Here is an 18,192-nt window from a genome sequence, read left to right on the forward strand (position 1 = left end):
CAATATTGAAAAAAAAAGAACATTACTGTTTCGCGGTTTACTGTTGTAAACAGGATTAGAAAAAATAAATGACCGGATTTTAAAAATTTATATTTGCGAAACTGTTAGTACAAAATCTGCTAAATTTACAGAAAAAAAAAACTGTTAAATGATATATCAGTGTAAAACCATTTTTTTCGCAGAAAAATACTGTTGCTTAAAATGGATGTTGTTCAGAAACCGCATGACCAGTCAAAACCAGGATTCGAACACGGGTCAACCTCAAAGGAAGGCGTATTATACTTAAGTGTAGAAAAACGTTTAAAACTATGCCATCCCTTAAAAAACTGTCTGGCAATTTAACTTACCAAAAAAAAATATATCTAAAGAAGGATAATAATCAGATAGAGAATCAATTTGACAATAAAGTCGACAATAATTTTATTTATACGATGTTCAAAACTATAAAATTGCTGAAAATTAATAGCAAATATAAAAAATAATCGTAAAATGATTTAAAAAAACGACCAAGTTATCTTACGGTAAGCTAAACTGTATACCAAAAACTATAATTTGAATTGGCTCATGGGCACCAACTGCTCCTCTTTCTGTTAAAATTTTAATAAATTGATAGTGAATTAAACAGCAAAACTTGTAGAATAAGGATAATTATGCTCATTCTTAAAAAGTGTCACAGCGAGGTAACTCCAATAAAGTTGCATTACATATGAAAGTTTGAATTTTTGATTGGTATGAAAATTAATGATATGGTAACAAAATTGAACCGTTGAATTTATGTAGTGGTAAAAAAATGAAAAATACTTAACTAAAAATAAGTTACATTTCGTTACCAAAAGAAAAAAATAATAATTTTTTTCTTCAAAGTGGAGTAAGTTGGCATCTGTGTGATAAATTTAATTCGTTCGTAATTAGGGAGGAAAACAAAGTTATTTTGTGAAAAACAACTTAAAACCGTCAAAAGTCTGAAGGTGAAAGTCTGTCAATAAACGGGCATTTTTTGTAGTCGTGGCATTTTCGTCGTGGGTAAAGATTAAAACAGGAGAAAAAAATCTGTATTTATCTTTAAGAAGTTTCTTTTTATAAAAAAAAAATTTTTTTCATTCTGTGGAATTTATAGTTATTTTTACAATCTGGTCAAAAGTGCTTGGGCACCCTTCTACCATGGTGTGGTGGTGTTTTTCATAGTTTGGTCTGGTCCCTTAGCTTCTGTAATTGGACACATGAACTCTGACATTCATTTGGATATTGTACAATGCTGCTCTCTCAAATACATGGCAAAATATCTCGAAAAGTTCATTTCTTTTCCATCAAGTGTTCCATTCACACATCGAAACTTGCACGCTCACGGTATGACGAAATGAATGTTCAAAAACTGGACTTCTGAAACGAACCGAAAACGATTTCTCAGAGCCCCAATCTTAACCCCCATAGAGCACCATAGGGATAAATTAGAACGCAGATTAGGTAGTCCTTTCAAAACGATGATCTTCATTGACAGCACTACTACAGCTGTGGTGAACGCTTGGAAAATAATAGACAACTGGTCAAATTTTCCTGCTGTGACGTAGTTAACTGTTAACCGATCGAAAAGTCAAAGCGTTTTCATGAAATCCTCTTTTTGCCCTAAATATAAACAAAACCCGGTTCTGAAACATGCGAAGGTATTCCCTTTCTCAAACATACATAGAGCAGAGCTAGTTACGTATAGTGCGGTTTTCAGGAGAACTTCACCAGACCTCAGTCTCGCGTCGTGGCGGTTACCATGGTTACGAGAAACAGTCACCACTAGAGATGTGGGGTGAATAGTTTTGTCTTGATCTTGGCATGGGTCAGCTTGAGTAAATCAATCGATACCTTCCTTCTTCCATTGCACCCCCATTAGTAATGTGCTCTCGCTTGTTACCATAGCAGCAGACAGCCTCAGACTATTAGTCTGGAGAATTTACGACTATCAATGTTCAACTCCATAGCCTTGCAATTTTGAACGCAATTCAGAAGACACGGGAACTCTTGGATCAAGTGTTAAGAGAAATAGCCTGCCTGGAGGACTTTTTGATGGAACTAACCATCATTTGAGTTACAAGAGGAGAAAAACCCTGAAAACCTCACATGGACAACTTGACGACAAGGAGACCCTAACCGATGATCCGTCAACCACTGAGGATATTTTATGTCAGCACTGAGGTTAGTGCGAGCCGGATGCGAGATTCTTATCGACCAGCCACCACTAGGATTCGAACTCGAGTCACCTCATTAGAAGGTTAGCGCCATTAATTAATTTTTCTCTCTATATTAAAAACTTAATGATATATTGGCACAGTTTCCATTTCACAAAAGTTTCGCCAAACAGCTTTCTAACTCTCATCATTCAAAAGTATTATGTGTCGATGATTAACATGAAATTTTTCTCAGTTGCACAGAAATGTTTAAAGAACATTCTGAAACTGATGGCCCGTTCCATTTTTGTACCATCACTGTGCATTCAATATAGTCATTTAAAATTAAATGTTTTATATCCGTCGAGAATCGATTTTTAAATTGCATAGAAAAAAATCTTTAAACAAAAGAAAAGAAAAACATTTTAAAAACCTTTTTGAAATCCTGGAAAGATGCGTCCAGAAGCTTTCCTCAGAAGGCCTTGATCAGTAATGAGCTGACTTTGCATTTTTAATTGATATCTAAAAATAGATAAAAAGAAAATGTCAGTGTTCTTGAAATAAATTTATCTCACATAGCCTATTTCACAGAACAGGAGCAAGTCGATTCTGCAGGGTGTCCATAAATTCGACGGAAAATAAATGTTAACAGGGATCGCAAGTTTCTTTTAACAGCTGAATAATACCATAAAAAAACCCGCTTGAATGAAATAGATTTCTTCCAACCCAAGTGAAAGAAACTCTTTTTCAAAAAGAAATATCTAATATGAAAATCAGTTTTTTAAACAGTTTACTGCAAGATATTTTAAATAATTATTAAACGAATCTAAAGGTATCAGGGTGCGTAGCCAAAGTTTTGAATAAAAAATAAGCACTTTTCAAGCATTCAAAAAATATTCTTAAAGTCTTAATTTTAAAAGAAAAATATAAGGGGATACTTCAGTATCGTGATCTGTCGCACCAATTACAATCGCTAAGGTGCCAAATAGATTTTAAACTTGCAAAAAAATTTTTAAATAAAATAGATGTTTGCCCGTGGGTGGCTAAAATTCAAGTAGGTCCCCTTCTGTAATGTTTTTTTTCTTCTCGGGGGCAGCTGCCCAGAAGTTGCTAAGACTTGGCGATTATTCTGCAACATATCACGATGCGGAAATCTCCTGAAATATAATTAGGATAAAAGCACTAATAATTTTTTTTTCTTCCTGTTATTGAAAGTTCATCTATATGAACTTTCAATAATAGGAAGACATTTTTTTCATTCGTGCGCATATCCTAATAATATATCGTGAAAACATTGAATAAAATAGTGTGGAAACAACGCTTTTTGCATAATTCGTAAGAAAAACCGACATAATAAAAAATATCTCATTTTGAAAAAGGGAACATTAAGTATGTTTTTGAAAAAGACACAAAATGAAAAAAGCATTTTTAAGGGCTTTTAAAAAAACGAAAATAAGCACCTTTAAGCACTTTTTAAAAACGCTACTCACCCTGCATGATATATTGTAAAATATCGATTGAAGAAATATTTTAGTGTTATAAGTTTCGATATCCTCTAACATTAATTGAAAACAAATACTTCCAACACAATAAAAACTAGAAAATGAAAACTTTAATACTCACCTCTGGAAAATTATACAAAAATGCAAAAAGAATATTTCTATTTTTAAATAAAATACGGAAATAATTTTCACTACAGTACGATATAACGTTACGACAACCGATTTTTATAGGTTCGCTGCAGATAAAAAAGGATTTCATAATTTTGAATTAACGTTTCATAAGATTGAATTAACACTTCAATAGAGTTTACATTTTTCTACGGCACTTTCACTTTAATTTGAAAGCACTCACATGAAGAGATTCCTTCATAAAAAAAAAAAAGATAACATGAAGTATGTTTGTAAAATGATAAGTTATTTGATAGTAAACAAATATGATTCATCTGCCACGTCCCTAATTTTTACATTTCAAATAAAAACACACCATATTTTCTGGAAAGAAAGAAAATGGCTCCAGTTAATGATATATAAGTTAAAATAATGAAACTGTAATGTAACTCCATGTATCAAATCTGTAAAACCTCCGAATTTAGAAATTATTTTCTTTTTTCTAACTAATTGTAAAACACACCGTGTTAAGTATTTGAGTATTTCAAATATAAAAACAACTTTTTTCCCCATATCCTTTCTTTTACAGTTAAAGCATAATTAATCAAATGTATTAACATAACATATATCATTAACATAATATATCATTGTCATTATATTATGATATATCATTAACATTTATAAGATATATGTAATTAGCATAACATATATCATATAAATGTAATAATTGTATTTTATTTATATTGTAAAAACAGGAATATGTTAGTTTTCTCCATAATTAAACAAAAACTTCATTTATATTTATGCATTTATCACAGGGATGAGAGTAGTGAAAAAGTGAAAAAGAGGAAATCCAAGAAAATATATATATTTAAAATCCAAAAATTTGACAAAAAAGTGCGATTTTTAAACTTGTAAATCATGTGATTATAAATCCCGATGGTTAATTTTAAAATTGTATGCGGTATTATATGAATATGCTAAAATTGTATGCGGTATTATATGAATATGCATCAAATGCATGATTTTAAATTGCGAGAATAAATCACGATGCGTAATTTTTAGATCACATAAATACGAATCACGATGCATAATTTTTAAATTGCGTGAACATGAATCCCAATGTCTAATTTTTAAAGAACCCATCAATACGAAAATCGATGTTTGATATTACAACCGCAAAAACGAATCACGACATTGGATTTTAAGCTCGCGTGAATACGAAACGCTACATAAGCTTTCAAAAGCGCGTAAATACAAATAGCGATATTGGATTTTTAAATCTCGTAAATAAGAATCGCGATGTACGATATTTAAATCGGCTGAATAAGAATCGCAATGTTCAACTTTTAAATCAGATAAATACGAAAATAGATGTTTGATAATAAAATCGCGATTTTAAAAATGCTTAAATACAAAACGCGATATTGGATTTTTAAATCTCGTAAATAAGAATCATAATGTACGATATTTAAATAGCGTAAATAAGAATCACAATGCGCAACTTTTAAATCAAGTAAATACGAAAATAGATGATTGATATTAAAATCACGTGAATAAGAATTGAGATATTTGCGGAGTCTAGACTAGGAATTTCTAAAAGGCTTGATTGTATTGTTTTTGTTTAGACATCTATACATAATAATAAACGCGGCTGTGTGTGTGTGTGTCTGTAATCACGATATATCGCCCCAGAAGCCTCGCCCAGGCACGAAACTCGGCACATAATTGTGTTTTGACATAATGAAGAAGTATTTTTTTTCTTTTTCAAAAATTTGGATTAGTTTCTTAGTTATCAGTCATTTTGTAAGAAAATCTATGCTTTTTCGTCTTCAAAGAGCCATATTCAAGAAACTATTAAAAAATGCATATACTTTTCTCCACTCTTATAAATGTATGCTAATGCGAACCTTACAATTGAAATATTAATTTTCGACAACTTAAACCAATAATATACGAAGGAATTAATAATTTAATTGTAAGGTTCGCATTAGTTTTCATTTATCAAAGTGGATAAAACTTTAACTTTTGTACTAGAAATGTGGCAACATATTAGATACGTAAATAGAACGCTACGCTTTGATATATTTATCGCTGTTCATAATTGTTATAATAAGTTTTTCTTCTTCTTTCCACGCTCTTTTTTTTTTCTTAAGCGAAGACGATAAGGGAAAATTATACTTGAGGATGCCCCTTGGCGAAATTGGTGACTTATGTTTGGCGCTATTCCTGTTTGCGCGGAACACCGTGGTAACAGAAATAACGGCCAAAACATAATGATATTTCAAAAAACATTGGAAAATTTCAACAAAACATCGGATAAAGCTTGCAATGAACCCAATATAAGCAAAATTAATAAATCCAATAAAAAGGATTTTGAATCGAAGCAAAAATTAATGGAGTAGGGGCAGAAAGAAAAGGGAAAAAAAACAACTCACTTCTTCATTAAGCTTGAATATACTCAGATTTAGGTGCACAGAATTATCTAATAACAGTTAGATACTGTCTAAATTTATCGTGAATAGAATCTGTGTACCTCCATCGTCACATAAATTCGGCGAAATATGAATCGAAAATGGCGTTTGTGGTACCGAACTGGTGATGACATTTTTTTATAAAGTCCCTTTTTATGACTGCCCACATACCTTCGATCTTATTGACCAGAAGTAAAAGTAACCTTACCAGCCGGTATCTAACGAAGAACTAATGGACCTCTGAAATTACGTATACCGTTGAACATTAATAACGCTAAAATCTAAACCGTTGAGAATCACGATTGGGTTTCAACATCGCCCAGCTTGGCGATCAACCGCGATCACAACTTGGCGAGAATCAAGGGGCACCCTCAAATATAGTCTACCCGACGTTAATTTTTGTAGCGATATAGAAATAGAAATTGATACCATAAAAAATTAATTCGTTTTCGTGTTCTTTTCATGTATTTAAAGCAACTTTTGTATGCTTTTACAATTTCTGAGGCCTTTTTTTAAGAAAAAAAAACAAGTCTCCACCTGATAGTTATATTATAGGTTAGGTTACCATAGCAAAGTTACATCTTCAAACATCCTCAAGAGCTATAACACATCTGCAGCAGAACTGGATATGAAGACAAAATTGCAGGTCAGAAACACTTTAATTGTCCACTAATCTTCAGATTTCCTGCTATGTTTTAAAAAACTTTATTTGTGGAAACCTTTAGCGTGGCGGACAGCTGGCCGCCTTAGGCGGCTAGTAATAAATAAAAATTTACAAGATTAATTGAATGAGCAAATAAATATTTTTACCGCAAATCCACCTCATTTTTTTTTTTCTTTTTCCGTTTGCTTTCACGCCAAAAAACAGGAAGCAGCAACGTCTGAATTACGAAAATACGAGCTATCAGGAGGATAAAAATACGGAAAATCTTATTTTCTGTGCGTAAAATCGGGAAAAATAGCTAAAATAAGTAAAAGGTGGAAGAGGACGTAGTTTCAATTTTCTGTTTATGCTTGAAAATCGTAAATAAATATAATTGTTTTATTTCAATGACTGAATTTTCACAAAAAAAGCGGGATATTTATTTTTTAAAAAAACGAAACTTTTAGAGAATCGGAGTTTTTGATGAAAAGGCTGAAATTCGAGAGACAAAAGCTAAAATCCTCTAAAAAGCGGAAAAATCTCATCCCTGATTACAAAGGTCAACCAGTTTTATCCCAAGGAAATGACTTTTAGGGGAACTTCAGAGGGAGGAATTAGGACTTCCAATGCTTTCGCTCCGCAAATATTTCCGCGTGCAAAAAATATTTCCGCGGAAATTAGCCGGAGAAATGGAAAAATCTGGAAAAAAAAGCGGAAATCCGCGAAAGAATCACATCCCTGTTTTCAAGACTTCTCTCACCATGGAAATTTCCAAATCACGGAGTGGAAAATATGTACACTGACTTTTTGAGTATAAGATATAGATTATTTCCTTTGTTCTGTATTAATCAAATCATTATTAACAAAATAACTAATGCATTTTTCGCCATATTTTTACTTACAAATCCCTAATTTCTTTTTCACATCAGAGGAATGCAGAATGATAAAAGAAATAATAAAGCAAATAGAGTAGGAAAAAAAAATATTTAAGAGGAATAAAAAATCATGAAAAGTAAAATGTAACACAGAAAAAAGTAGTACAAAACGCGACGTCATACAGCCTTTGAAGAGATGTCACATTAGCAATAGAATCAAATTACACTGTCCACGAAAAACGTATGGCTGGGATAGATCGCGAGTTCGATCCCTGCCGATCGAAGCCATCACGTGTAGCAAATGGTGACTGGTGCACATTAAATCTGTCGGGTTACTACCCTCGAAAGCTATTTTTTTCATACGGCCCTCTTCAAACAACGTTGTGAACGATCACAGAAATTCAGTTATATTACTGCTATGATGATCACACACAAAAAATTGGATACTATTTTATATAAACCAGACTCGAATCTAGGGATTAAATTTACTGGTCGATTCTAACTAGGCGCTTTATGCTTAGATAATGATAAAAAAAAAACTTGAGAAACTGATAAAAAAACTAAAAAAACTGATAAAAAAAAACATGATAAAAAAAAATAATTGAGTTAAGGCCACTTTGCACAAATACTATGACATTCATTTAAAAAAAAAAGAAATAAAACTAATTTTTGGTTGAAATTTTATTGTAAAATAGTAAAATTTACACAGAAAGCAAGAATAGTTATTACAGTAAAAAGTGCAAGATTAATAATATAGGCTTTACTATATAAGTAGTACATTAGATCATTCAAACATGAAAGCGCAATAAGTTAGAGGCAAACTACATTTGGTGTTATTTTTAAAATGCTATAATTTTATTACAGTTGACAATATAATAGATATGGGGAAATGCGGTTAATGATCATGTTAGATGATTGGATGAAAAAACGAATTTAAAGGTTTGAGATCGTTTATGAGAATTGAAATCGTAAAAAAAGAAAAGGAAAAATTATTTTAAAAAATAATTACAAATTTAAATTTCAAAAAAGAAAATTAGTCGATTCCTTTCATCTTCTACTTATGCTTCTATCTTCATATTTATTTTGTAATCTGGCAAACTTGTTACGAAAACATTTAACATCATTACTGAAAAATTCCTGTAAGTGTAAGTACATTAAATTCACTACTTTCTTGACATTAAGTATACAGTTGAATTCATTTGTTTTATTTTCGTTTCAATTTTTTTTGGTGCTCCTCACACAATTGTGTTAATAAATTTTGCTTCGGCTATATTAATACAATATTAGAAAGCACTACTTTTTTCGAATATAATCGTGTGAGTTGAAGCCGAGATAATGTCCTTTCCTTAATTAATTTTCCAATTTTTTATTCTATTTCGGAGATATTTCCGTAACGTGATCTGCGGCGCCAACTGCAATCGCAAAGGTGCCAAATAGATTTTAAACTTGCAAATTTTTTTTAAGAAGCATGTAGATATTTGCCCGGGGAATTGGTTTCGAGTTGGTCCCTTTCTGTGATGTTTTTTTAAAGTTTCTCGCGAGCCGACTTGCCAAGACTGTTCTGCCACAGATCACGATACGGAAATCTCCCCTTTAATTTCAAGACATTTTTTAAATTTGGGAATATTTTTTAAAAAATTTTTTAAATTTTTTTCTTCTTCCTTAAAATTGTTTTAATTTTTTTCCTTGTTTTTTCGATATTTTTAACTATATACAAATATATATCACATCCCTCAAAACTTTAAAAAATTAAATAAATAAATTTCAAAATAAAATTTACAATTTTTAAAGTAGAGAAAAAAATATGTAATTTGAAAAAAAATATTTATTTAAATATATAATTTGAAAAGAGAAACACAAATATGTAATTTGAATTGAATGATTAGACAAGAAACGTTTGTTCCTCGAAATTTAATTCAATCAATACTTTCTCTCAGAACTCTCGTAGTCTTCTTCTTCACTAAATGTTTTTCTTTTCTTTGATAGCCTTGACTACGCGTGAACAAGAAGTGTTTTTCCCCAGAATGGCCCACCTTCTAAGGATAACAGCTTTCAGGGAGAGCCGATTTCCAAGTTATTTATTTGTCAAAATTGAGTAATCCTCAAAAGGCAACAAATGACGATCCAATTGTAATTTTTGTGGAAAAAAAGACATAAACAGTGTTTTCCCTTGATCTTCAATGACAAACAGTTGAAAAACTTTTTAACTTAAATCATGAATATTTATGTTTTATACATAGCTTAAATTAAAAAAAAAAAATAAGTAACTCCATTATTTAAAAGTCATTAATGAGATGTAAAATGAAATCTTACATTTTTAGCTAAGAATTTTAAATTAAAAGGAACAAAAATTATCTTACTTACAAGGGTGCAATCCTGGTTGCTCAGTAAATTATGATTTTGTGCCTGATAATTTGGTTCTATTATTTGTATATTTTAACCATTGTTCGTACTCAAAAGAGCAAAAAACAACGATTTATACTCTAAACGTTATCGACACTTTCTTACGATAACTAATACTGGATCCTTAAGTCTTTAAGCAACTAAAAACAAGAGTTTAAAAAAGTTTTTACGAACCTAAAAAAGTTTTACAAATAACCAACTTTACAAGATTTTAAGAGCTAGTATAAAGAACCCAACTTTACTTAACTTTAAATATAATGTAAATCTCTTTGACGAAACTTAGTTTAATAAATGTAAAATATTACAATTTGTTTCATTAGATTAAATAACAATTTAACTTTTTTCTAGACTTTAATATTGAATGAATATTATCAAGTCCAAATATGATTGCTTTTGTTTGGCCATCAAACAAAACCATTAACCCATGTTGGTTTTGCTCATGTTAGTCCAACATAAAGCTGTTCCAATTCCTAATATGGAGTGAAGGTCAGTTTTGGTGGTACCATCAAAGAAAAAGATGGTTTTTGATGGGATATTAGTTGGAAACCATCAACACATGTTGGTTTTCTAACATGAGGTGATGGTCAGTCTTTGATGGTGGCAGCAGAAATTAAGCTGGTTTTTGATGGAATGTAAGTTGGAAACCAACAAAATATGTTGGTTCCTGATAAATTTTTTTGTTGGACCATCAAAAAATACCATCAAACCATACTGGTTCTTGATGGATTTTTTGTTGGACCATTGAAAAACACCATCAAACTATGTTGGTTTTGTCTATGTTGGCCCAGCATAAACTAGTTCCAATTCCCAACATGAGGTGATGGTCAGACTTAATGGTACCATCAGGAATTAAGATAATTTTTGATGGAATTTATGATGAGACCAACAACGTATGTTGGTTTCTGATTAATTTTTTTGTTGGGATATCAAAAATATCATCAAACCATGTTGGTTCTTGATGGATTTTTTTGTTGAATCATCGGAAAACACCATCAAACCAAGGTGGTTTTGTTCATGTTGGTCCAACATAAAGTTGTTCCGATTCCTAATATGACGTGATGGTCAGTCTTGTTGGTACCCTCATAGAATATGATGATTTTTGATGTAAGCTCATGATGGTTACCATCTTATTCATGTTGGTCGATCAAAGAAAAACCATCATAAATTTTGTCTTGGGAAGTTTAACACTAGAAATTCGTTTACACCGCCAACATGGTCCGTTCACTTGCTATAATAGTAATTAAAAGCTAAAAATAAAATTTACTTCCTCAGCGTTGTTAGTGAACGATTATTTTTATTAGAAAGAAAAAAACAGTTATTTAAGACAACCACAACTATCAATTTAAAGTTTGACACCTAACAAAATTAACTCTAAGAAATGACATGAATAATCAAAACAGTGACATCACAAGTAAGCATTTCTTTAAAAATGGATATTACAATAAAACTATAATATTCTTAATTTTCTAAAATAAAAAGAACCGTTTACATGAAAAAATATAAATTTACATCAGTAATTTAAAATTATAATGAAAAAATACAACATAATATACGCTAAATGCTTCTTTAAAATTGGAATATTGCTATGAAATGAATAACTATTTTATTAATTAAATCCGAAATAAAAAGTAACAATTTATCAGCAAAAAATAATTAACAAAACATATTTTAATAATCATAATCAACACCAACAATGAAAATATACAAGGATCAAACATAATAAATATTATTTTATTCATATGAGCTACTACTTTAGTTTTCTAATTACATGATAAAAAAACTAACATTTCAATGTAATAATTATGAGCAAAATTTTAAAAGATGATTCAAAGAACATAGATTTTATACCATTCATATCAAAGATTATGCTTTTTATACTGAAAACAATAAGTATATGAATATAAGTATATGAATATATAAACAATATGAATATATAATGAAAAAAGTGATATTGTGACCTGCAATCCTATGCAGAACTGCAAGGGAAAATATTTATCATACTCATCAAACAATATTAACAATATACGTATCTTCAGTTTTTAACTCTCATGGAGAAAAAATACAGATTTTAACCAATTATGAGTAATACAATTTAAAATGAGATTATACAACATACAATGATAAGAGTGTAATAATATTCTGTTCAAATCTTAATTTACTCAAGTTTTTTATACAGTCTATTATTGAATGATAAAAATAAAATGTAACAAAACATTTAAGCCAGTGATTCTAAACGAAACTTAAAATATTAATTATACCAATCACGGAATATATAATGATCTGTTTACATCTTAGGTTTTTAATACTTTATAAATAATGAAAAAAATAACGAAACATAACACAATATACAGTTATAAATATACCAAAAAATGAGAATATATATATAATATTTTTGTTTGTATCATAAGTTTTTAAAACTCAGTAAATGATGAAAAGATTAACAAAAACGTAAATCAAACGAATCAAAAAATGTATAATATTCATATTCTAAAGTTAATTAAATTATTAATATTCCTTAAATATATTCAAAATATGTTTGGTATTTATTCCAGAAAAACATTTATTGTCTTCTAAGACTCAGAAAAAAAGGAAGGACAAAATGGAAGAAACTAAAAATAAGCAACAATTGTTTAGCGAAAAGAATAACATTAATTTGAATTTTAAAAAAAAATAGAACAAGAAAATAAAGAGTTTTTCTTATTTACTATAAGATGTTAAAAAGATATTTTCATAAATTTTTTATTATTTTGACAGAGTTAAAATCTGTATACAATAATTTATTTTTCTTAAAAAATATTTATAATGTGTACTTATTATTTTTAGTTTACTGGAAGTATTTAAGTTTACAAGGTTTAATTCTAATTACGATTAAAAATATTTCTTTTAAAAAAAACTATTGCTTTGGTAAATCTTTTTGTGCTGGTTAAGTTTTTCTTATAATTTGTTTTTTTAAATACCGAAGTTTTTTTTAGTGATTTTAAATGTTCCAAGCTTTATTTTTTATAATTAATATCTCATATTTAGGAAAACCCTTTAAACTTCTCATTCTTTAAAAATTTTTAATTCAGAATATTAAAACACTTTAAAAACATTTAAAAATTCATTTTTTTAATTGGTATATAATTATTCAGTAATTTTTAAATGAAAAATTAGTGAAATGCGAACAAAAATTCACAATTAAAAATTGGTTTGTTTCATAAGAAAAAATTAACTAGTAATTAATTATATGATGATAAGAAATTAAAATTATTATTAAAAATATCTATTAGAAATTTTAAATTCATATTTTAACTATTCTAAAAAAGTAAGTTATTCTATATTTTTTTACATGAAAAATGTATAAAATGTTGCTATCCCTATTTCAAAATAAAATCATGGACTAAACTTATGACAATAAACATTAGGGTGAATCAGGTGATACATAAAAATAGTCTGTTGATGTAATTTAAGTTACTTAAGCTTCTTATGCTCATTATATACCACAACTATACCCACAAATATCAATCGATCAATCAGATCTTCCAAATCAACTTCTTGATTATTTTTTAACATTTTTTTCAGAAGTAGTTTCTCAAAGTAGGTTAGTTGGGAATTTTTAGCTTTAAAAAGCAAATTCGATTTGATGCAGAACGGTAGGACTGGTAAGGCTTTCACAATTTCTTTCAATTGATAAGAAACGTACTTCTTAATCAGTTCATTGAAGCTAGAGTCTTGAAAATTCTCGTCGAATTTGTATCTCGTCGTCTGAGAAGACGAATCACAGAAGCAGAAACCAGACAAATATTCCTCTGCATTGTCACAGAAATATTTCACTGACAAGTAACGTGGGAAAGGTGAAAGCTTATTAAAAAAACAGCTTCCTACTTTTTTACATTCCTTTAAAGTAAGATTCTTCCTGTCTCTCATAAACTGAAAATAATTTCCCAAAAAGAAAGAACTTCTATCAATAGTGTCCACTTCTTTAATATTCGCTTCAAGTACAGGAATGGATCGTGCTTCTGTATATTCTAAATTAGTACCACTTACTTCTGAAAAGTGACTCATGGTGGAAATATTGTTTGCAGTGGCATGAATTAGTGAATCAATTTCATTTGAAGCTGAAGAATCGTCAAAACTTGTTCCTATATTCTGACGCGCTTTTAGTCGTGAAGAACTACGAGAATCGGCATTAACAGGTGAATCTGAATTTTGAAAGGTTTTACAGAAGGTTAAACACCTACTTGTTGAGGAAATATTGTTAGAAGCAGTTTGAATACCTGAATTAATCTCATTTGAAGCTGAAGAATCGTAACAACTTGTTCCTATATTCTGACACGTTTTCAATGATGAAGAACTATGAGAATTGGCAATATCAGGGGAATCTGTCTGTAGGTTGATACTATCTGTATCAAAAGCATTTGAATTCTGAAAGATTTTACAGAAATTTCTAAAAACGGAATCTATATTCGTAGAATCACACGTTGCTTCTGCAATAGATGGCTGGAAAGGCGTGCTAGAATTTAAATCACGTGAATTTGACGCTGCAGAAAAATTGGAAACAACCGGAAGAATAAAGACAATTTCAGAAGTGGATTGAGCATCAGGATGGTACAAAGGACAATGATTAACACCGTCAACACTAGGAGTTTCGATTAAAGTGTTAGGTATAGAGGACGTGCACATGTGTGAAGACGAATCGTGCAAAATTTCTTTTTCCAGATTAGAACCCGAAGTAAAAACTTGCGATCCAGAATACAGATCAGAGTAACAACTTTTCAAATCTTCAATTCCTTTTTTCATCTCTTCGTCTAAAAAAGTAGATATTTCATTTTCATCTATCTGAATATTTTCCAAATCAGTTATTTTGGAGGGAAAAGCATTTTTTTCATCATTCACTGTTTCCATAGGCAGATAAGATACAGAGTTATCACTGCTTTCTTCGACACTTTTTTTCAATTCCCAGTCTAAAAATGTGAGCATTTCTTTATAATTAACCTGATCTGTTTTCATAATATCAGTAACTTCTGAGATACCTGTATTCTCAATCGTTTCAGTCTTTACCATTTCAAAAATATTTTCATGCGCACTTCGTTGTTCTGTAGTTCTTGGAGCAATTTTTCCTACTTGTTTTGAATTCGAAAGGTCAACAAAATTGATCTTCTGATTAGAATCTTTAATGTTCTTCCATTGAGGGTCAATATTTAAGTTAGATTCTAGATCAACTCTAGAATTATTACTTTTTTCTTTTTCTTCTTTCTTGTTTCTTCTTACTTTATTCAAATACTTCGCAAATGAAGAAATAGTTTTAGATGAAGTAGGTGCTTGGCTGTTTGAGATCTGACTTGCACTAAACCTCTTTGCCATATCTAACAGAAATGAATTCCTTCCTTCGGGTGAATTAGCCGTGCTGGATGATTTTAAATCATGATCTAAAGCTCTTATGTGAGATTTCACGGCATGAAACAGTCTATCTGGCTCTTTTAATGCCAAGTTTTTAGATTTAGAATTTGAAGCAAAGGATTTTTTATCCATCATGGAAGCATGCGGGTTCGTTTTTTTAACAGCTAATTTCCCAACTATTTTATCAGTAGATATTTTTTCACCTACATATTTCGTATGCTTATCATTTGAAGGCTGATTGTCTTCTTTAAACGAAACAGCTTTGGTTGGTATAGATGATTTTACGTTACGTTTTAAAGATAATTTCATGGGGATCACGCATCTTGGGGTAGAATCTATGGCAGAGGACAATTTAGTAGGCTTTTTTATAGTGATACATTTAGATCTTGTATTATATGGAGATAAATATTCATCATCAGTCTTGAGACTCCTTCCTATAATTGGATCAGCTGGCATTTTTTTACATAAATTCTTTGCAAAGCAAAAAAATGTTTCATTGGAATCTTTGCTAGTTTTTAGATCGGAGTCTTTCAGAACAGAATTACTTCCCAATATATTATGTTTATCGTCTACAACTTGACCAGTATGCATTATTCGAACTTTCTTTTGAGTGCTAATATGCTTACTAGCCGAAGCCTCGTTGGTTGCTCGTTCTAAGTCATTGCTATCAATAACAAGATTATCCAACAATTTTATTTTATCTTTATCGTGCTCATACAAAGTACCTGTATTACTAGGCTTATTGATTTGTAATTTACCTTTTAACGATATTTTGATAGGACTCACACGTTTCACGGAAGAATTATTTACAGAGGGCGTAAGTATAGTTAACTTTTTTAAAGAAAATCTTTTGGATTTACAATTACAAGACAATGAAGGTTTGTCATTAGTCTTGAGAGGATGAGCGCTTATTTTCTTAATTTGTCCATTTTTCATTGAATTTGAATCAACTGTTATTTTTCGATATACTTTGTTTGCAGACTTAGTCTTAAGATCTTTTTCATCACTTTTGTCATTAGTCTTAAAAGACAGCACGCTTGTTTCTTTAATTTGTTCATTTTTCATGGTATTAGTATCGACAGTTATTTTTCGATCGACTTTCTTAGTCAAAAGAGATTTTTTACTATTTTTGTCCTTAGTCTTGAGTGACTGAGTGCTTTTCTTAATCTGTCCATTTTTAATGGTATTTGTATCAACTGATGTTTTTCGACCGACTTTCTTTGCAGACTTTGTCTTGATACCTTTTTTATCATTAGTCTTGGGAGACAGAGAGCTTGTTTTCTTTAATTGTCCATTTTTTATGGTGTTTGTGTCATCTTGTACTTTTCGATCTTTTCTTCCAGTGCTTGGTTCCTTAATTCGTTCATTTTTTACTGTATTTATATCAACTGTTATTTTTCGATCCACTTTCTTTGCAGATTTTGTCTTAACAGCTTTATTATCTTTTTTGTCATTATTTTTGAAAGACAGAGACTTATTTTCTGTTATTTTTCGCTTTATTTTCTTTGCAGACTTAGTCTTGAGAGCTTCTTTACAATTTGCAGATTCGATATTAGTCTTTTTAGATTTTGATTTCTTACTTTTTGAAAGCATTTTGAAGGTTCGAACGTATTTAATCTGCACTTTTACTATCGAAATATAGTTTTTATGTACGTACCTAAAAAAAATAATAACAAACTTTTAGGTTGAGCTTCAACAAATTTAAAGCTATACATTTTTCTTAACTAATGGGGTAAGATGTATTAGAGTATGCAGCTATAGGCGAGGACTAGGACTCCCAACTGGAGATGGGGAACATTTCCGTATCGTGATCTGTCGCGCCAACTACAATCGCCAAGGTGCCAAATAGATTTTAAACTTTCAAATTTTTAAAAACAAAACATGTAGATGTTTGCCGGGGGTGGCTACGAGTTAAGCCTTTCGAGTTGGTAACTTTCTGTGACATTTTATTCTTCTTCAGTTTCTTGCGGGTCACTGCCCGGAAGTTTCCCTGACTTGGCGATTATTCTGCCACAGATCACGATACAGAAATCTCGCCTACAGAAGAGGAGAGAGAAATTTTTTCTGCGGAAAATTTTCTAAAATGGTAAATCTTGTAGTAAACTTTTGAAAGGATTTTTCGAAAATTTAGAAGACAAAAAAAAAAGCTTTTGGTACATTTTATCTTTTATTGATCAATTTATGAACTATTTAAACAAAAACTACAGGTTATAATTCTTATAATACCATAACTAGAAGTAATAATTCCTGCAATATCTTAACAGGTTATAAACTTTGCAATCCACATAAATAAAATTAAGTTTGATTCAGTTGAACTTAAGATTTGTCTTATTCTTTAATTTGCAACTAGTAACAAGTCTATTTACCCTATTTCATAATAATCACCTATTTCCCTTATTTGATAAATAAAATAATGAGGTAGTGGCAGAGAGAAGATGGCACCACTGTTCTGGCTGCAGCAATTATAATATTATTATCCTTCGTTTAAATAGCACTAGATTGGGCCGTGGTAACCCAGTAGTTAAGAGAATTGAACTTGAGTCTGGAGAAGCCGGGTTCGATCCCCGACTCCGCTAAAACCCACCCACTACATGCGATATACGCGCTTTTAAAACCTGTGGAATCGTAAGTCCTGTGGGTCTATCACTGAGC

The 18,192-nt window shown here is 30.4% G+C and overlaps 2 protein-coding genes across 2 annotated transcripts in view; both read right to left on the reverse strand.

The window, feature by feature from the left end:
* The window catches only part of LOC110282546 (serine/threonine-protein phosphatase CPPED1), a 45,079-nt gene extending 41,071 nt beyond the window's left edge, over positions 1-4,008 (reverse strand). The window contains exons 1-2 of the mRNA XM_043051249.3: positions 3,780-4,008; positions 2,590-2,678 (exon numbers count right to left, since the gene is read on the reverse strand). Of these exons, the coding sequence (XP_042907183.2) occupies positions 2,590-2,665 (76 nt within the window). The 5' untranslated portion in view covers positions 2,666-2,678; positions 3,780-4,008. The remainder of the gene's footprint in view (positions 1-2,589; positions 2,679-3,779) is intronic.
* Positions 4,009-10,901: 6,893 nt separating this feature from the next.
* LOC147803047 (uncharacterized) overlaps positions 10,902-18,192 on the reverse strand; it is a 35,584-nt gene continuing 28,293 nt past the window's right edge. The window contains exon 2 of the mRNA XM_087153161.1: positions 10,902-17,197. Within this exon, the coding sequence (XP_087009287.1) occupies positions 13,612-17,133 (3,522 nt within the window). The 5' untranslated portion in view covers positions 17,134-17,197 and the 3' untranslated portion in view covers positions 10,902-13,611. The remainder of the gene's footprint in view (positions 17,198-18,192) is intronic.

Source organism: Parasteatoda tepidariorum, chromosome 10, assembly GCF_982258835.1.
Source record: "Parasteatoda tepidariorum strain Cologne lab strain chromosome 10, Ptep-v5.0, whole genome shotgun sequence".
Classification (NCBI taxonomy): Eukaryota; Metazoa; Arthropoda; class Arachnida; order Araneae; family Theridiidae; genus Parasteatoda; species Parasteatoda tepidariorum.